Below are 22,305 nucleotides of genomic sequence, written 5' to 3'. Positions count from 1 at the left end.
TGTCCCCATAATAGGAGAAATCGGAAGTACAAAGGCATTATGTGTGCTGTGTGAACATGATGTAGTTCTAGACTAAATGTGAATGTGCTTGAATTCATCCCAATCAACAAAAAAAATGATTAAGTAATCAAAATGAATTAAAACAGGGAAATGCAAACTCACATTAAATGCAAACCTGTAATAAATAAATATGTTAAACAACCCAAATGTATCCAATGTCCTTGCTGCTGACCTTTGATGATCCAGTTCAACTATACTAAGCAAAAATGACTTTAGATAATCCCACAGTTGTGCTTCAGTTTTTGTTTTTTTATTGCTGAATATTGCTGAGTGTTCTCCTGTGTTCTGCTGTACAGACGTGAATTTACACTTTTTGGTGTGAAAGGGCTTTTCCATTTGCTAGAAATAGAACTTCTTATATTAAAAACAGTCATGCCCTGCTCATATTTAAAAATAAAAGTAACGCATTACTTTCCATAAAAAGTAACTAAATAACGTAATTAGTTATTTTTAAGAGAGTAACGCAATATTGCAATGCATTACTTTTGAAAGTAACTTTCCCCAACACTGATGGTTATCGTGTATTAAGAGCCAGTGAGCAACAGACTTCCATAATAATAAAATAATTGTTGCCATTAATCAATTAAACGATAACATGTTCATTTACCCAGTAATAAAAACACTACGAAAGCATAACTTATCCACCTTGACAGTTTACTGGAAAATCTTCTTCAAAAAGACAGTCTCAAACATTGGGCAACAAACATCCCACTAAAAATGTGCTGTACACTCTGGCAAACACCTTCGTCTTAACATCGGCTCATAACCACACATCACATTAGCTCTGGAACTGGTGTTGGAAGATGTTATCTGCTTTACATTAACAGACATTGTTGATATTAAATAACTTACAATATCGAAATACATACGAAAAGGTGGACAGTCAAGAATCAAAACGCTCCAACAAAAAGACATTTTCAAAGGATAGAACATGCAATCCTCAAACTTTACAAAAGTTTTATCAAATGAAAAAAAATAAATACATTTGCTCTGTAGTCCGATGATCAGAGATATGTATTAGATTAATTAACTCATGCTCTCTGAAAACAAAAATGGAGTAACTCAAAACGAGAAAGACATGGCAATGCTAAAACAATGTATACAGGCGTGAATATTTAATGCACAAACAATGAAGTATACTGGCAAGGGAAAATGTTCACACAGGCATTGTGGGGCAAGAAAATTGGGTATTTTGAAAAAGATAAGTATAAAAATATATTTTGTATACCTCCAACTATTTGGTCATTTTCAGAAAATCTGCATTTCATGAGATTTTAAAGATGGAGATGAATAATGCGGTTTAATTTAAAAGGAGAAAGATGAAATACATCCTTTAAATGAATAATCCTATAAGAGACTGATTTTGATTGTTTTTTTGTTTTTATAAAAATTACTATAAATGTGATTGCTAAAAAGGACATTTTCTATATACTCTCACATCCACACCATTAAAATTAAAGGAAAGACAAAAAAAAATGACAACAAGACTAAAAAAAAAAACCTACACTATAAACAGAAGCACAGTCAAAACATGGACACAAACAATTATTTATTCTTGTGACCATCCAGACTATCAGAGACCAGGATGTAGACTGAATGTATTGTATTAGTCTGACAGAGGAGTTCAGCAGACGCAGAGGGTTGCTTTGCGGGGCTGTAGTATAGGGACGCTGGGGGTCCGTTTGGGACTCTTGCCAGCATTGCGTTTGGGCACGGAGCGTTCACTAGTCCTCCGGTGGGAGCTGCTTGGGATGAGGGGGCTCCGTCTGGGCCTCTTCCCCACCGGGCTTGACACATCCGGTGGGGACAGGGGCATCTCTGGGGTCCGGTTACCCTCGCTGGGGCACAGAGTCAAGGCAGCTTTGTCCGTGAGCTCAGTGTAAGGGAAGTTTTCCTCTAGCAGGGGTTCTGCACTCAGACTCACTCCTGACAAACCGTTCCTCCTCTCCAGCGCCGGCAAAGACTCACTGCTGGCTGAGGACGGGTCTGGATCCGGGGTCTGTAAAGGGTCAAACATATGGTCACTTTCGGATTCTATCATTAACATTTTATTATATGCAAATTACCAGTTTTGGGAAAGCTATTTTTAAATTGTAGTACACCAAGGTAACAGGATAAGTCATTTTGAGAAAACTGTGAAAGTTTTTTTACAGGGAACATTTATATTTTATGAAGTCTTTTCAAATTTATTTTTTAAAAAAAAAGAAAAGAAAAGAAAAGAAAAAAAGAAAGGAAAACAGCACTGACTTGGCATAAAAACAATAAATGTACTTATCTAACTACTTGTAGTGTAGGAGTTACTAAAATTATTAAAGTGACTCAATGTTATATTGCAAAACAATTATATTACAATATATTGTGAAATATTACAATTTAAAGGAATCATTCTGATATGCTGATTAGAAATCAGGATAGTTTAACGAATAGAATGTTCAAATAACAGCATTTATTTTGCATGTTAGTTCTTTTTAATGTAAAAAATCTTTACTGTCACCTTTGAACAATTTAGTGCATCCCTGGTGAACAAAATAAAAAAAGACAAGAAACTAAGAATACACAATTTATATTACCACATATAATAATTTTTTTAACAGTATATTTATGCATGTCTGTTTGCCCCATGTTTACATTCAGAAAAATAATTATCTTCTCAATATCAGCCAGAACTGTAATATTTAGGAATCCTTAAAAGATATAAAGTAAAAGTTGAAAAAAAAAATTCCCAGAGGAAGTACTAAAAATGGAAAAGATTCAAATTGCAAACAAATGCCAACAACTCTAAAAGACAAAATACAAATAAAGCAAGTCTAAAGTCTGGTCTTCATCACTAAAACAGGGGAAACTCATCGTGGCTGCCCTTTTACATTCTCTTGCCTTGTTCTGTATTTTTCATTTCCCCTCTATCAAAATCATAACAGCACCAGAAGAGCAAACAGGAAAAAAACGATCAAAGCGGCCTCCCAAAACCTCAAATCCACTCCACTTTAAAGGATTAAAAACACAAACATCTGTCCACTCTCCAGCTCTCCAAGCCAAAGCAAAACAGCCGAGAGCAGCTGGAGGAGCTGTGCTTCAAACACGATGGGGCCAAACAAACACGCAGACATGGCTTCCATCGGAACTGCTCTGACAATGGAGGCCTCGATTGGGAAAGGGGAAGACGGGGGAGAGAGAGAGAGAGAGAGTGTGAGCGAGAGGATAAAGAGAAAAGCAGGCAGGACTGATGAGCAGCATGTCAGAGTCTCTTTTGGTGGGCATGAAGCCAAAGTGTGGCTAACATGAGCAGGAACTCTGTAAAAAGTCTTATCTAAAAGCTGCTGATTGGCTGTGAGCCTGGACAGTGTACAAAAATCTCTTGAAGTTCAAGCGTATCATGGACTCCTGTTTTTGTCTGCTTGAAGTGGTAGGGTAGTTTTGTCTAAAATAACGGTACTTCAGTACCAAGTCTGTAATGGAATTGTTCTAATGTGACAAAACCAGACTTCTTGCAGTACTGGTAGAACTGAATAATGACCCACACAGGCGACTGCATTTGCGCTCTGAAGAGCATCAAAGGTTTCTGTTTACAACCTGTTTTGATATGTCTGTTCAGATCAGAACTGTAATGGACAATTACATGCATTTTATTTAGTCAGACTCAAAATCTACTAAACGCTCAAAACTGACCTCTGCATGCACGCGAATCCTAATTAACCAACAAAGTGTAGACATGCGCCTGTATGCATGTTTCATACGAATAAGATAATCTGAGAATATTTGTTTTCCATTTGAATTGGTTCATTTGAAAGTAAACATTTCAGGGTCTATATATAAATTTTCCATGTCTGTAAGGCAAGTATGCTAGGAGTTATGGAATTACACTCAAGTTCACAGAGACGGCAGAAAGCGCATCCTGTTTTCTTTCATTATTTTACAAAAGCGTGATATTTTGTTGTTATTGTGAGTCTTTACAGATTCGAAAGACGTATTACTCTTATCTGTATGACCGAAAATGAATGTATTTTAAGAGCAAGTGACCGCACAGACGCCTCTGTACTGCAGTGAGCGCGATACTGTTCAGCTTCCACAATCCACACAGACTCTTGAACGGGGCACATTTTCTAAGTTAACATTAGATTGAGCTGCCATATAAAATTGCTGCTACTAACATTTTTCAGATAAAATGCAATATTTGAGGTCGATGAATGATCGACCAGCCAGTAATAATCTGTCCACATCCTTTAGATTTTCTTCTGCGACTAAGCAGCTAACAGAATATTCGTTGACCAAGACTCTTCTGTACGACTAAAGCCCTATTCGGACGGGACTAGTTTTACAGGGGGGTGTTAGAGAAATCTGCGCTTCTCAGACGTACTTGGTGATTTTAATCCGTCCGAATCTGCCACGTCTGTGTTTTTCTCACACAACCTCTGATAATTCCAGAGCAAATTACCTACCGTTTTTCAGCAAACTCAGTGATCCTTTGAGAAAACTAATCCCGTCCGAATGCGAATGTCTGTGATTGCCGGTGATATTTTATTTCACGACGTGTTTCCTTGTGTGTTTTGGCCAACGTGAATTACCGTAAATGTTCTTACTGCGCGGATGTTTGATATATTTGCTTAGTGGCAAATAAATAATAATAAAAAAATATTACAAATAATAAAATCAAGAGCAAGATCGTGTAAACTGTTAATACTATTAAATATCAGCATCAGGTAAGATTACTCACGTTCATTTATGTACTCAGTTACATAATGTTTTAATTACATTTAATAAAAAAAAATTTAAAAAAAAAGGAAAACAAGTTAAACTAAAGGAACCACACATTAACATGGTTTTGTTATACGAGCCATTTAGTATTTATTGTGTAATAATACTAAGGCAATCATTCTGAATGAATGCAATGAACGCATACAGAGCGTGTGATCTCTGTGACGCCCAGATGCACAAATCAGACCCTCCCACCTCTGTAATAAACACGGAGATACTTGTCCCGTCCGAATTGGTACATGAAAATCACAGACGTTAAGTGGTAAGAATCGAAACTCAAACATAGTTTAGAAAACTAGTCCCGTCCGAATAGTGCTTAAGAGTTAGTCAACTATTACGGGGCAGTACTAGATTTTTCTGCTGCTAAGATGACCATATTTTGCAAAAAGTGTTTCACTGTAAATGTAGAAGTGAATTTATCACTTAATTATTGACACAGTGATAATCATAAACATTATGAAACAAAAAACAAATATAACTGTATATAAAAAAATTTAAAAAAAAGTATTTACTGAATGTTTAACAGCACTCTTTATTCTATTACACTACGTGTTTTGGTTCTTTATTTTATTTCTGACTTTGCACTTAAACCAATGTTTATTTAATTGAAAACATATTTAAACTTTTAAATGCATTGTTTATTTTAAATTGTTATTATTAGCATTAATAATTGATGTAATTTTTTTAATTTGGTAACACTTTAGATAAGGGAACACATATTCACAATTAACTAAGAGTTTTCCCTGAATAAACTGCTGATTTGCTGCTTATTAATACTAAGGTGAGGTTCTTCAATTTAAGAATGGGGTAGGATTATGGGGATCTAGAATATAGTCATGCAGAATAAGGCATTAAAATGCGTTTTATAAGTCCTCATAAACAAACAATATGCTTCTATTATGCATGCTAATATGCAACTATGTAATTAGTCCCTAAACTAAAGTTTTACCATTTATCTAAAATATATTTTTTAACCAAAATAAGTACAGAGAACAGTGAAATTTTTACTAGTATAAGTACTAACTATTGAAAGTTTAGTGTTGTGACAATTTATTTCTTTCCTTTTTTTTCCAGCCTGCCTTTACTTCTAAAAGTATAGCTTTGTAATTTTACCTTAATGAGTGGCGTGATGGAGCGGGACCCTATTGAGGGGTCACAGTGGGGGCCCTCTGCCAGGCTAAGTATGACCTCGTCTCTGTGCATAGGTAGGTGGGGTTTTCCAGGCTCAGGAAGGGCAATAACTATGACGCTGGTGTTGTCTGCACGGAGCATCCGCTGACGCCATCGCATCAATGCATGGCACCCCAACCGACGTGCAACCGACATCCCGAAAGGTGCCTGTAGGGCATAAAAGGCACACTTTTAGATATTAACATAAATAGCAGTATATCACGTAGTTCGGGATAAATTTGTTCGTACCACAGCCTCATCATGGCTCTGGCACACAGTCACGGCTTCCTGTGGTGGCACCATGTTCCAAAGGCCATCACTGCCGACGATGATGTAACGATGCCGTTTGGGGTCAAGGGTCACCACATTGGTGTCAGGCTCAGGAGACACCACAAACTCTCCACTATAGAAGTCATAGCTCCATAGATCACCTGGAAGAACATCATATTTAATATTATTTGCTTACCTTAACCTTTCCCAATAAAAATACCAGAGAAATGATAGGAAAACAGGAAAAAATATATAAAACCTGATATCAAGGGCCATCGGCTAAAAAAAAAACAAAACATAAAAAATAGTAAAGAGGCTCAAACATGCTTGCTTGGCATGAAAGCACCTATGATGTTTGTTGATGTGTGCAATGCAATCATATCAAATTTTTTTATAAAAACTAGAAAAGATGTTTTGTCTGAATTATTGGCAGCCAAAAAAATATAAGAAATATATACTTTCGTGATTGTATATGTATGTATCAGCTTTTTGTAACAAAAGGCAACTACTTTTTTTTTTTTGCTAAATTTTCTTGTCACAAATTTATGAATTACTGTCACTACATAATTTTAAATATAAAACAGTGGTCAAATATAAAAAATACAACCTCTAAGGTCTCCAATGATATATAGTTTGTCAAGATTAGTGTAGGTTTAGTATAGAATATTACGGTTTTAAATATGCAATGGCTTTGGGCCCACCGGTGGGCCAGTGGCACTTAAGGAGTTAAATAATGTTCAAACTAGTTTTTTTGTGTCAAGCAAGTTAAACTCAGCTTCTGTTTAGCATATTTGATGTGCTCTATGCATATGCATTGTTTAATGTTTATATGTGAATAAAAGGCTAAATTACATCTGTTCTCTTCAGAGTCTTCAGTGTTTCTATGAACTTTTTGATGTGAAACCTTAGCGAATAGTTTTGGTGGAATGAACTTTGAATGGACTGGAGAGACAAATATCTTTATTATTGATTCGAAGATGAATAAAAGGTTTATAAGTTTGAATTGCATTAGGATGAAGACATTTTTTAATTTTTGGGTGAGCCATCCCTTAAACTGAATTTGACTGTGATGGATTTTACAGAGACACAGTTTGCATAATCCTTCTTAACACTTTTTAAAGCAATGCCCTTGACTTATTAATGAGAACTGAAAACAATAAATACCACATATTAATCAATAATTAAGATATCTATTGTGTGATTGTAAGAGTTTACCCAGAGCTCTGGCGACAGCGAGGAAGGGGATCTGATCGATCGGGGTGCTCCTTCTGACCGGACCGTTGTGAGTTAGTCTAGGCCTCTTCCACACCACGCGGTTCACACCAGACTTCTTCACCACACTACATCCACACAAACAAAGGCAAATGAAATGGTCTTCCAACACACAATGGTATTGGTTAGTTTATTTGTTTTAAGACCGCATGCTATCCAAGAGACTGATTCTTATGATGACTTAAAGGTGTCAGCAAGCATCAAGATCTCACCTGCCACCCAGTCCCTCAATTCTCTGCTTCTCTTTTGGGAGCTCAGGCTTGTGGTCTTGAGTGACCTCCACTGCTTTGATGACTTTATCAGCGGGATCTTCCCTCACACCCAACACAACAGACGAGTCCCCGACATGAGCCACAAACATGCAGTCCCCTCTGATGACCACCACACTGGCTGTAGTGCCCGAAGTACTGGGGAGGCCAGTTAATGTCTTCGGCCATTCAGCTGAAGAAAAAATGACACATTGTTAACCAAAGCAAGACATTGACCAGCAGATGTCACTAGCATGCCATCACACCCACCTAGACTGCTTTGCACATGTATACATTCAATAACAATTAGCAGAAAGTTTATCATTATTATGCAATATAAACTTAAACATTTTAAGAATGTTTCTCATTAAAATTAGATGCAAAGTTATCATCATGAGAAAGCTTCTCATAAGCTCTTACTGCATTATAGTCCTCCATGTCCACTGCGTTCTCAAAACTCTGTCAGTTTGATAATACCTAGAATATCAAAATCACCCGCGGGCGGCAGATCCTTTTCCTATTTAGTGCTAAACTCTGGAATAACATACCTAACATTGTTCGCGAGGCAGACACACTCTTTCAGTTCAAATCTAGATTAAAGACCCATCTCTTTAACCTGGTTTACCACATAACATACTAATACACTTCTAATATTCAAAACCGTTTTAGGCTGCATTAATTAAGTAAACCGGAACTGGGAACACTTCCCATAACACCTGATGTACTTTCTACATCATTAGAAGAATGGCATCTACTCTAATATTAGTCTGTTTCTCTCTTATTCGAGGTCACCGTAGCCACCTGATCCAGTCTGTATCCAGATCAGAGGGTCACAGTAAGACCAGATGGTGGTTCAGCACCTAGAGAGGACATCTATTGCCCTAAAAGACAGCGGAGACCAGGACAACTAGATGAGCCCCAGAGACAGATCCCCTGTAAAGCTCATCTCAGACGACCACCGGGACAAAACCACAGGAAACAGATGATTCATCTGCACAATCTGACTTTGCTGCAGCCTGGAATTGAACTCCTGGTTTCGTCTGGTCAGAAAAGAACTGGCCCCCCGACTGAGCCTGGTTTCTCCCAAGGTTTTTTTCTCCATTCTGTCACCGATGGAGTTTCAGTTCCTTGCCGCTGTCGCCTCTGGCTTGCTTAGTTGGGGACACTTCATTTACAGTGATTTCGTTGACTTGATTGCACAGACACTACTTAAACTGAACTGAGCTGCATGATGACATCACTGAAATTAATGATGAACTGCCTTTAACTGAAAATTGAGTGTTTACTATTGTCATTTTGCATTATTGACACACTAATGTCCTATTTAATACTGCAAAGTGCTATGACACAATCTGTATTGTTAAAAGCACTATATAAATGAAGGTGACTTGAGACAAATTCTGCATCACTACAAAATGCTAAATCATTATTATAAGAAAATTCCTCATTATTATCAAAAGTTAAGTCATTATTATTAGAACGTCATAATAATATTTATTTTTCTAAATATAATGTTAACTTAATTATGAGTTCGTCTCTCATTATTATGATATACAAACTACAAAATACATAATTATGGCAACGTTTCTCAATATAATGGAGCAGAAAATCCTAATTACGAGTTTCTCGTTTTTATAACTTACAGAATAATATTTTCACTCAGTAGTGGTGGAAACGGGTTTCTGTGATAGAATGCATTTGCTTATTAACAGTGTGTAAAGATTTGCATCAGTTATTACACAGACCTGTCAAATTTTTCCGCGCATGCGCAGTGAGACCATTCCATCGGAGTTTGCTGGGGGTTTTTTTCGTCTTTTCTGCAGTAAGTAGATATTGTGGCGCCCAATTTCAAAAAGTGTATTAATCCGACAGCTAATTAACACAATCGCAACCTCTGTGTATATCTGTCTAACCATATTAAGAATAATTCCTGCACGCATGCGATTTTAATCGTTAAAAATTGTTTGAGGTCTTAAATGACACTGCCGATCAACATAACCATATCCTCGGAGCTATTCACAACGTAACGTTAGTTATACAATAAAAAAATAAGAATAAATGTGAGGAAACGTCACATCATTCACATGAGAAAATAGCCTTGAATTGACTTACGAAGCTTTTTCCACATTGCATGATGACATGCGATGAAACCCTTGCGAATTGCGGCACAAACTTTCAGGTAATCCTTCGACCAAAAGTCCCGCTGCTGCTTGAGAAAATCCCAGAGATGATCTCGAGCGAACAGCGCAGCTTCTCGCCCTCCGTGGCCGTCAAACACGGCGAAGAACGCGACCGATCTCCTGTTGTCCCCCGCAGCCGGCTCCGTCCCGTCGCTCTCCTCGGTGGACAGTGTGTTACTCCACGTTACCGTCACGGGTGAAGGCTTGTTTGTGCTGTCCGACGGATCGCTTTCAGAGACCAGCTCTTGATCCGACTTTGGATCGGTGTGCCCGGCCGCTCCCCTCTCACCGTCGCTGGGCTCCAGCTCCACGATCACCTCCGTTAAATCCTCCATGTATTTCCTTCCTCCTTGTTCGGAGAAGACGCTCACTCGCAGCGATAGGTCGGGATTCATGGCCAGTCGACAGCCCTTGCTGATAGGTCAACCTAAAAACTGCAAACGCGCGATTAAAAGATTTCAGATAACGTCAAATAACATTTATTAATCCGAGCTCGTCTTTTGTTTATTTTATAAGCTGCCAGTCCTTCCTTCGTTCGCAGACACATAGTAATGCAGGCAGAACGGTCATTAGCGCCATCTGTTGGACAGGAGGGTTATAGTGGTGGTTTGTATGCTAGTACTGTATACTATACTATATGTACTATTCTACACTACCTACTGTTTCTAAAAATAGTCTACACATTTCAGGTTTGTCACATGAAGTTGTTTCAAGGGGGCAGGAATTGGCTGGTTAGCATCACCCAAATGGTCAAGCCATTCAGAAATTTTTGCAGCCTTTTCTATGTAAACATTTGTAATCAGCTTATGAATTTAATTACTGTAGTATGTTTATCAGTGCACAGTTCTTTTAGGGGGCTCTTAAAAATTTGAAATGCTCAGTAAGAAGAGTTGAAGCCACTATACCACACCAGCTCATTTATTTCTGAAGATAATAAAATCAGGTTACATCTGCATAGCACACTAAACAACAGTTGTAGAAACCATCAAACTAATTGTTTTAGGGAGTAAACAGATTCCCAGGCAATTAGGAATAATTGTTCAGAACTGCTGATATTGCAGTGTTACACAAGAGCTATTGAGATCCTATGTGATGGCACCAGGACTGTACTGGCATCATTTAGTAAATACTGTGGTTCTCATTCATACTTGTTTGACAAAAAAAGAAAAGATAATGAACTAAAAATCAATAGTTATGGAAATGTTTGCTTGAGGCTTATGCCTTTATGTTTATCTAAATTTATTTGAGGTGAATTCTGAGTGCAGATTGTGTTTTGTAGCTAAAGTTGGCTTTGGTTTGTTTACTGGTTCACTTTTGAGAAAGTGCATGTGCTCTTTTCCACTCTCACTGTCATATAATGAAGTTTTGATGAACATATAATTCAGCTTTGAAGAAAACAATAAAATATATTCTTGAGAGGAACACTTCTAATGAAACACTTAGGAAAGACAGCCATTTTGCTGCATGATTGAGTAATATGATTCAGTTCCAAGAAACCATTAAATGAATTTGTATTATTTTAATATGGTAATACTAATAATTGAAGTTTACTTATAGTGTAAATTATTATTATTTTGCGCACACATTTTTTAAAATTATTTTCAACTCTCATTCTGAGCCTCTCTCTAAAATGACTTGTTTTTTAAGGGGTGTGTCCTTTAAGGCTCCTCAGTAATCAGCCACTGTTATGATTGGCTAACATCATTGCATAGGAAACCGTATCAACGCCCCCTCGCTATTGCATGTGTTTTGACAACATAAACAAAATAAAATGGTCATTTCCAGACAAAGCATTATTAAATCATTGACTTACGGTATGTGATGCAGCTGCAGTCAGATTTTACCGCTTCTTTCATCTTTCAACAAATATTTCTTTGTGAACTCTCCATCACACTGTGCCTCGTTTACAAAACGAAATGCTCCGATCAATCCTCTGGTGCCATTATAAATAAACTATCCACTTGTTCCTTATGCTGAGATCCTTTTGATATCTGTACAAAGATGCAAACGTGAATTACGAAGTCGTGTGAATTACTTGTTTAAGTGTTTGTGATGTTTTTATCAGCTGTTTGGAATCTCCTTCTGAAGGCAAAAATTAAGTACGTGTAATTAATTAAATTGCATTTTAAAAAACTCATAATCAGACTCTACTTTTTAGTGATTCTCCCTATAATCCTCTTTTTCATCATTTACATTGTCCTTTCTAAAATAAATACACTCAGAGGGTCTTCCAGTTTTGTGGACATTCACGCACAGATCAGTCATTATTCAGCATCTGGATTTACAAAAAATCATTTCAGTTTTTAAGAAGTGTTTTAACATGGCATAAACTACTATGAACAGAATAATTTTTATATGTATCATCACTCAGATTTAACTGTGTATTGCTGTCTTTGGAAGGCTTTTTTCTTTCAGACACGTTAAAATGCACAAATTCATGTTATTTCATGTTTACATGTAACGCAGGCACTTTTCAGTCATCTGAACCTCTTTCACCTAATATATATAAATTTTTAGTACCCAAGAGATTTTAAAATAAATATTGTAATTATTAACATATTGCATGTTCAAGGTTCTCTGGTGTTAATGGTAACATGACATGCAGGTAAACAAATAAAATATTTCATTTTGTTAGTAAGTCTTTTATTTTGATTGTTTTTATCATTTCATTATTTATTAGCTTTTCATTAAACTCATGACGTGTTCATAGTTGCTGCTATTGCTTTGAATATAAAAAGAAAACTTGACTATGGAAAGGTTGAGGTTAACAGCAGAGAATAGCATGGTCATTCTGAGTCTCACAAAATAATGTAGTTAGGTATTTTTATTTTTAATGAATCAGTCTAAATACAGCGTCCTCTCGATCTTTTACATGTAAACACAGAAATATTTCAATGCACATGATTTCTGAAAACAAGAAATGGTGAAATAATGACTATGTCATATTATTGTACAGCATAAAACATCTAACCCTGTATGATTTTTTTGTACACTTGTATTATAAGTATTTTACCTTTGTATATCCAGTGTTGTCATGCAACTGTTAAAACTGTTTCTGAAATTGAACATTTTCCTGAGTAGCACCAGTTTCTCGTTCTTATCTAAAGTGCAATAAAATGTGGAATTGTTTTAGATTTTCCTTATAAGGGAACATTATGACCAATGGAGAACTGTAATTGTCGAATTGCATGTGCGTGCAAGTATATGTATGTGTGTGTTCTGGTGTGTGCATTTAGTTCTCGTTTTTTCATCCGGGTGTACCAATGTGTGCAAGGTCTAGTTCTAGGTATGTCTGTGATGGACACATAAATACAGGAAGTATCTCAAGGGCAGTCAAAAGTGGAGCTTAAGAAATAACCTCTTTAAATCATTTATAATTTAGCACTTCACTTTTAATGAAAATGTTTGATTTTGTTATCTCATAACTTTTTCATAAAATCCATCACTTTCGTGAGCATGGTTTACTAATTTGTTACCTCGTTTTAAGTACATTGTGTGCATGATTTACTAATCCATTCTGTTCATTGAATGATTTGTCAATAACTAATTCCTCTTTGTGAACAGGCTATTTCCCCATTATAGTCCTGCCACATGTTATTATGTATTCTATTAAAGGGTTAGTTCAAACAAAAATGAAAATTAGTCCATAAATTACTCACCCTCAAGTCATCGTAGGTGTATATGACTTCCTTCTTTCAGACGAATACAGTCAGAGTTAATTAAAAATGGTCTTTGATCTTTCAAGCTGTTTAATTTCATTCAGTGGGTGTTGCATGTATCAGTCCAAAAGAAGTTAAATAAAAAGCGCCAATTCATTTAAAAAAGGATCTCACACGGCTCCAGGGAGTGAACAAAATTCTCCTGTAACGAATCAATGCGTTTTTGTATGAAAAATATTCATATTCAAAAAGTAATAATCACTTTAATGTAGCTTGCGCCACCAGTTATACAAGGAAACAGCTCCGGTTGGATGAAGTATGAGGTCAGCTGAGTCTTGTAAAAACCAATGTTTGTTAACAGGAGCAAAGGAAGCTAAGTTTCTTACTTTAGCAAAGGAAAACCTGTCTCCTTTTGGCATATATCGAAATCCTCCAACAATCTTCTTTACAAATCCTCATTTTGTACTTAAAATTTGTGATTGTTTTTTTTTTTTTTTTTTTTTTTTTTTAAATCTATTCACTGTGCTTTCGTGATTGTCACTTCTGAGCGGCGCATGCGCAAAGCCGAGGTCATACGTCATCCATCCGGAGCTGCTTCCATGTACAACAGTGAGCAGAAGCTACATTAAAGTGATTACTACGTTTTGAATATGGATATTTTTCTTTTAAAAAAAAGCATGGATTCGCTACAGGTAGACATTGTTCACTCCCCGGAGCCATGTTAGACACTTTTTTTATGGATAGGCACTTTTTATTTCACTTCTTTTGAACTGATGCATGCAACACCCACTTAGGGGCATTAAACAGCTTAAAAGATCAAATACATTTTTTTTATATAACTCTGACTGGATTTGTCTGAATGAAGAAAGTCATATACACCTAGGATGACGGGTGATTAATTTCTGGAGTAATTCATTTTTGGGTGAATTAACCCTTTAAGTATTTTAGAAAACTAGTGTATTTACACTACTTATTATTAATTTGAAATAGTGTAACTTGTAATCTGTATCCTAGGCTATTACATTTACGAAGTAACCTTCCCAACACTGCGGATGCATTGATGTGTCGGAGTGGTAAAATATTTATTTACCTATACATATTCATGTTAAAACTATATTCAACAACAAGCAATATTTTAGAATGTGAAATCAGGAATCTAGAACACTCTTTAATTGTTTTTCTTTCTAAAAGAACAGTTCTTTCAGCCAGTGGAATCACTTCGGGTCCAGCTGGGGATGAGAACTGATAGGAGATGTGGTTGTAAATCTGACTTCACACTATGTAAATAGATGCAATTACCCATTCTAAGGAGGGTACATAGCTCCAGTGGTCTGATGCCCAGAGCCTTATTGGTGAATGAATGGTGGCAGGTGTCTGAACCAGGATCATGAGGAGGTTTCCCAACAGTGATGCGGTGAATAGAAACCGTCACTGTTCTTCACAAAACTCTGATTGAGTTCTAGAGGTAACTGCTCAAACAGAGCACCATCATTTAGACACACATATGCTATGGCCATTAGTGAAGATCTGGCACATCAGGCAGCAAACGAGTACACATCTCTGGGGTATCAAAGATGTGCTTCGCATGCATCAAGTTGGTAATGTGCCAGGTGTATTTAGAGAAAGAGCCCCAGAGGCAAAGCGTCATTATGCACAAATGCTAAAAACACACACATTACAAAATATTCAAACAAGGTGTAACTATATTTATAATCATCAGATGAGATGGTTAGTGCATGATGAATGTAAGGTTAGATGGCTAGATTAGATATTCTACTCACTGGTGGTGTGGTTGTGTAGTCGTCTCTTCTTTGAGCCCAATCATAAACGCTGCTCTAGTCTAATGCATTGAGAAAAGCCTGAGGGATGTGGAACACCAGCGGCTCAGGTTTTCCTGTTCACAGAATGACCTTCAATATTAAATCTCATCTGATCAAAAGGTAGAAAAGTAGGAAACTTTAGAAATATAAATATATGTACATGTATTTGAAATCTTGCATACTAAAGAACCCAAAAAGACACTGTCTTTTTAACTTTACAAATTTCTCAAGTTTTATATGTTTTTTTATTTATTTATTTATTTTTTAAATACGATTTACAAATAGTTTTACCAAATTTTGCTACATTTTACAGATAAGTTATTTTTTACACTAATTTAATACATTTTAAAAAGTATATTTTCTTATAAGTTTAAGTCTCCCACTTATAATTCATAACTTTATGATGGTGCACTGAACAAGGAAATACAATCTTTCGTATATGATTTGAGTGTACCAAACAGGCTTTATAATCTTTAATTAAAATATCTTTTTCTTTTGATCTGAGGTGAAATGTGACCTGGACATGTTTTTGACAGGCTAATACTCTCTTACCATCAAACTGAAAGTGCATCGTCTCATGGATCCTCTCGGTAACACTCGCCAACCACTGCTGGAAACCCAGTGACACATGTGTCTCATCCACCAGCTGGCTACTTCCTGTTTAATTCACCCAATCTCACAATACACATCAAAATCAACAAACTACAATAATGAAAGCCATGTGTACATCATTTTTATTTTCAAACTTAAATGGGTAATTTGATTGTAAATCTCTCAAAATCAACCAATAAATGTTTTGTATCTGTACTAAAGAACAATGAGAGCATGGAAAGACACTCAGAAATAAAGTCAAATAAGAATAAAAGCAAATGTAAGGAAAGAGGAAGTATCTGGCAGACACCTGGGTTCCTAAGCCCAGTAGAGCTGGAGGTTTTTCTGTGAGTGGGCTTGCGCTGGTTTAGGGTGGGAGCAGAAGTATCTTTGACAGCCAGAAGAAACGTGGAGCACACAAAGGAAGCTGTGTGAAACAGTGACAGGTCCACAGAGCCAAAAGAAGAAAAGAGGAAAACAGATTACAGAGAAGATGGTCACATTACAGCAGCATTTAGATATCACCAACAGATTTCAGTGGGTGGAAAAGAAGAGACTCCGAAAAGATTCATTTTGAGGCCCACAGAAAGCTCAGTTTTCCTCAAAATTGAAATATCCATCAAATTCCCGGCTTCTTTGTGTGTCTGGTTATTAAATATTTTGGTGAATCTTGTGTCATTTTTTTGTAGTTGATGTAACACTGTCAGCTTAGCTTGACAAATATTACCACATACATGATTTTTCATGTTGGAATTATCCCAAAATGAATTACAAAAACTGCATTATGAACAGGTCCAGAGCACTTCAGCCAATTTAAGGGTAGGTTTAGGGTAAGTACCTAGTTATTACATAGTTATTGTAATTAGTAAAATAAGTACATAGTATGTACATGAGGAACAGGACTGTAAAATAAAGTGCTACCGAAATGTTTAAGCCTGAACATCGCTAACTGAAATAAAACATTATTGTAGTGGATTGTAACCCTCACATAGACTGTGTAAGAAAAATAAGACATTTTGTCACTTTTAACTTTCTCTATGACTGATCATTTTATATGTAAATACAGCCGAAATAACAGCACATCCTTTGTTTTTAACTTATGTCTGTGGTGATTTTGTCAGATGACACTGCAGTTATAAATCAGGATTTTAGCTTTTCATGCTAATTTCATTGTCAGAATTATCAGAATTTTGCTGTATGTATTAAAATACAGAGAACACAGAGAGTAGGACAGAAACAAATGGATGTAAAGGGTTCATATTAGATAGAATGAAAATACAATCAAACAACATCATGAATATGCTAATTAGCACTTCAAGCTGATTTTCGCTTCTTTCCACTGAGAGTACTTGAAAAAAGTGTACACCTTTGTGCAGTAGGTCCGAGGTCATACATTCTGTGAGGCCTATCCACGAGCTTTAAATTTGAGTCTCAGTGTGCTGCTGAGACGAGCGTTGTAGCATCTGCCCTCTCCTGCAGTCCTGGACATGCATAATAATTCTCACAGTCATCTCTCACTCTGATACATAGAAAAATTTGAACTTCAAATTCAAATGTAAAATATGAAAATATATTTGTGTACTATGCATTTTTAATTTTATTACATAATGTTGTTAGGCTGGCATCATGGTAACATCAAAATCTGTTGGAAACTATTCAGTCAAGTTTCCTGTGCACTTCAGGAGCAATATTTTGTGCTGCACAAATAGCTTTCTTTGTAGAGCTTTCTGACACTTTTGGGTGCAGCCAGCAGCGTAGTCAATCCTTTATTAGCTGGTTCATGTGTTTGTGATTAGGGTTGGAGCCAAACTCTGCAGAATGGTAACCTTCCCATAGCTGAGTTGGCTTAGGCTACATCCACACAAAGCCTGAACTTTCACTATCCTGTCTTTTTTATCACCGATACAAAATGTTTAAGTAAGCTAATCGTGTCTCTGTGTGGATGGGCCCTTAGAGAATAGCTGCCTATTTTAGGCTGTGGACTTGGTTCTCAACTCCAGTTCTGGGGACCCACTGCTGTGCACATTTTGTATGTCTTGCTTATTTAACTCACCTGATTCAGATATTCAGCTCATTAGGAGAGAGCTAGATGAACTGAACTGAGGCCCCAACTACACGGAGACATGCTTCGCTGTATATGCATAAATTTTGTATCGTATAGGCGTTTCGTCAACACGAATTCTGTGTTTTGGGAGAGTGAAACCGATATTTTTTTAAACCCGGTCCCAGGGTGGATAAATCTGAAAACGCTTCCTTTTCATTTTCATCTGGACAGGGAATCCGTATATTTTCTGAAACGATGACGTCATCAGCCCACGTCTCGCCCCTAGTTGTCCATTCTAATCATCCTTCTACTTGTCCGCTTGATTCTATTCCATCTCATCTCTTTCAAGCCGTTTCCTGCACTCACTCACATCATTAACACATCCCTCCACATTGGTGTTTTTCCCTCAACATTAAGACAGGCTCATATAACTCCACTACTTATGAAACCCACCCTCAACCCAACTCTTTTAGAGAACTACAGACCGGTTTCCCTTCTTCCTTTCATCGCAAATGTGCTGTGTTAAACTAAGTGACTGCCTTTCTCACACAGAACAACCTCCTTGACAGCAACCAATCTGGCTTCAGAAGTGGACATTCAACTGAGACTGCCTTGCTCTCAGTTGCTGAAGCCCTAAGACAAGAGTGGAATCCAAATCTTCAGTACTTATCTTACATGATCTGTCTGCTGCTTTTGACAAGGTTAACCACCAGATTCTCCTGTCAACCCTATTGGCAAAGGGCATCTCAGGAACCACACTCCAGTGGTTTGAGTTTTACCTATCAGATAGGTCCTTTAAAGTATCTTGGAGGGGTGAGGTGTCCAAGTCACAATATCTAACTACTGGGGTGCCTCAGGGCTCAATTCTTGGACCACTTCTCTTCTCTGTCCATTTGTCATCATTAGGCTCTGTCATTCAGAAACATGGCTTTTCATACCACTGCTATTCTGATGACACTCAACTCTACCTCTCATTCCATCCTGATGATCTGATGATAGCTGCTCCATCTCAGCTTGTCTAACAGACTTCTCTTGCTGAATGAAGGACCATCACCTTCATCTCAACCTTGCAAAGACAGAACTGCATGTGGTTCAAGCAAACCTATCGTTTCATCACAATGTCACCATCCAGTTAGGCACATCAACCATAACTCCTTCAAAAACAGCCAGAAACCTTGGAGTTATGATTGATGATCAGCTGGCTTTCTCAGATCACTTTGCTAAAACTGTCTGGTCCTGCAGATTTACTTTATTTTATTCAACATCAAGAAGATCAGGCTTTTTCTTTCGGAACATGCTGCACAACTCCTTGTTCAAGCTCTTGTTCTGTCCAGGCTGGACTATTGCAGTGCTTTCTTGGCAGATCTTCCAGCCAGTTCTATCAAACCTTTACAATTGATTGTGACATACCAAAAAAACACAGTCACTTTTACAGACTTTTAAATTAAATGTTCCCTCCTGGTGGAATGACCTGCCCAACTCAATCCAAGCAGCTTAGCCATCTTCGAGAATCATCTTAAAACACATCTCTTCCATCTTAATTTGACCCTCTAACTCTAGCACCCTCTATTCTAATTTTATTCTTTAAAAAAACACACACACTTGTCCCTTTTAGACTTGCACTCTATTTATATGCTGCTTGTTTTCTTAAAAAAAAACTATCTAGCTCTCTAATCTTTTTGTATTCTATCTGATTTCTTTTCATTTATTGTACAATTAACAAAAGCAAAAAAGACCTCCAACACTTTGTTTATTTTGATTGCTTCCATTGTCCTCATTTGTAAGTTGCTGAGGATAAAAGCGTCTGCTAAATGACTAAATGTAAATGTAATGTCACCACTACGTCACGTAACAGAAACAAAAACATGAACAAACACTAAATGATTGTCTTTTTATTAACTTACATTAACAGATTAATAAATGTATTGTTCCATGTTTGTTTGTATACAGCGCACAAGGTTTACACGCATAGTCCAAGTCTTCTTTTTAGTGCATCTCTGTGGCAGAATTTCAGCACCAGGTACTGGTCTGGCATTTATATTACATCCTAGTATGTCGGTTTTGCGTAGATGCAGATATTCCTTGAGACAAGGTAAAAAAAAAAAAAAAAAAAAGATAGGATAGGGAAATCTCTAGCTTCGTGTGGACATAGCCTTAGTTTTCCAGATAAAAGAGACACACAAAATGTTCAGAGCAGTGGGTCCCCATGACAAGGATTGGGAACCACTGAACTAGGGGTGTCCAAACCTTCTCTTGCAGTTCCAACATCCTGCATAGTTTAGCTTTAACCAGCTTCCAGATACCTGACTGGACATTTCTACTACGTCTGAAGACCTTGATTAGCTGGTTCAGGTGCGTTTATTGCAACTTCAGGAACATGCCTTTCAGTAACAGGATTGGAAACCACTGCAGTAGACAGAAATTAGGCTGAGGTTACTGGTTCTCATTGATGGTCATTGGCCATTCTGGTCCCGCTGACCCACTGCTCTGCACATGTTTAGTGCATCTCAAATGGAATACTGCATCTTCCGAAGGTTGCATATCTTGGCTGTCACGTCATCAAACATCCCTGAAGGCCATCTCAATCGGAAGGATCCTTGGGAGGCTAGCCTACAAGCCTCTGAAGGACTGAACTAGAAAACTTTGGAAATAATTTACAAATTGACTTATTTAAAATGATTTTAAAATAGTTAAAAATAGAAAAAGATTTTACATAAAATACAGTGAATATGTAAAATACAGTGCATTGTCGGTTCAGACATCGCACAGTGCTCATTCAATAAATGCACAGCTAAACAGATTAGTTTTGAGTCTAGATTTAAATGTGATTAGTGTTTTAGCACATCTGATTTCTTCTGGAAGTTAATTCCAAATGCAGGTGGCATAGTAACTAAAGCCGGACTCCCCTTGTTTTGTGTGAACCCTTGGTATTTCTAACTGACTCGATCCTAGTGATCTGAGTGCTCTGTTAGGTTTATACTCAGTGAACATATCTGCAATTTATTTTGGTCCTAGGTCATTGAGTGATTTATAAATGAGTAAAAGTACTTAAAAATCAATCCTAAATGTAACTGGAAACCGGTCTAAGGACCTGAGGACTGGTGTGTTATGCTCAGATTTTCTGGTTCTAGTCAGAATTCTGGCAGAAGCGTTCTGGATGAGCTGCAGTTGTCTAATGGTCTTTTTTGGAGAGGCCGGTGAGGAGCCCATTACAATAGTCCACCGTGCTGGTGATAAAGGCATGAACAAGTTTCTACAAGTCTTGATTGGAAACAATTCTTGCAATGTTTTTTAGATGATAGTATGCTTATTTAGTTACTGCTTTGACATGACTACTGAAACTAAGGTCTGTCTCCAGAATCACACCAAGATTCCTGACTTGATTTTTAGTTGTTTGACCCCTAGAGTCAAGCTATGCATTCACCTTGAAAACTTCATATTTTTTCCTTGTTTAACTGAAGAAAGTTCTGGCACATCCAACTATTAAAGGGTTAGTTCACCCAATAATAAAAATTATGTAATTAATAACTTACCCTCATGTCGTTCCAAACCCGTGAGACCTCCGTTTATCTTTGGAACACAGTTTAAGATATTATACATTTGGTCCGAGAGCTCTCAGTCCCTCCATTGAAACTTTGTGTACAGTCTACTGTCCATGTCCAGAAAGGTAAGAAAAACATCATCAAAGTAGTCCATGTGACATCAGAGGGTCAGTTAGAATTTTTTGAAGCAACAAAAATGCATTTTGGTCCAAAAATAGCAAAAACTATAACTTTATTCAGCATTGTCTTCTCTTCCGTGTCTGTTGTGAGAGAGCTCAAAACTAAGCAGTGTATGATATCCGGTTCGCAAACAAATCATTCGATGTAACTGGATCTTTTTGAACCAGTTCACCAAATCGAACTGAATAGTTTGAAACGGTTCGCATCTCTAATACACATTAATCCCAGGGGGCAAGGAACTCGACCGGAAGTTGAAGTCGGGTGGGGGCTGCCATCGTTTAGCAGAACTTCACTTGCGTTAGCATTCCCATTGACTCCCATTCATTTTGGCGTCACTTTGACAGCGAATAACTTTACATCTGAGGCGTTTAAAGAGTCCGTTTGTCCATTATTTATTTCTAAAGATACACGACAATGTATAAAGGGCTCCATTACCTTCTATGTTACATTATGGCCCCGTATAAACAGTTTTTGTAAAAAATAGGCTAACGATTGCGTCATAACCACTCGGCTCTCT

At 37.1% G+C, this 22,305-nt stretch overlaps 1 protein-coding gene across 1 annotated transcript; it reads right to left on the bottom strand.

Moving 5' to 3' along the window:
* Window positions 1-525: 525 nt before the first annotated feature.
* Window positions 526-10,520, bottom strand: LOC113049820 (protein phosphatase 1D-like). The gene is made up of 6 exons (XM_026212472.1): window positions 9,885-10,520; window positions 7,737-7,965; window positions 7,468-7,592; window positions 6,232-6,413; window positions 5,926-6,150; window positions 526-2,059 (listed from the first exon to the last, which is right to left on the bottom strand). Exons 1-6 carry the CDS (start codon window positions 10,345-10,347, stop codon window positions 1,685-1,687), a joined length of 1,599 nt encoding a protein of 532 aa, XP_026068257.1. The 5' UTR covers window positions 10,348-10,520; the 3' UTR covers window positions 526-1,684.
* Window positions 10,521-22,305: the final 11,785 nt, after the last annotated feature.

The sequence above is a fragment of the Carassius auratus genome, chromosome 30 (assembly GCF_003368295.1).
Source record: "Carassius auratus strain Wakin chromosome 30, ASM336829v1, whole genome shotgun sequence".
Taxonomy (NCBI): Eukaryota; Metazoa; Chordata; class Actinopteri; order Cypriniformes; family Cyprinidae; genus Carassius; species Carassius auratus.
This window is presented reverse-complemented; position numbering and strand designations above follow the sequence as displayed.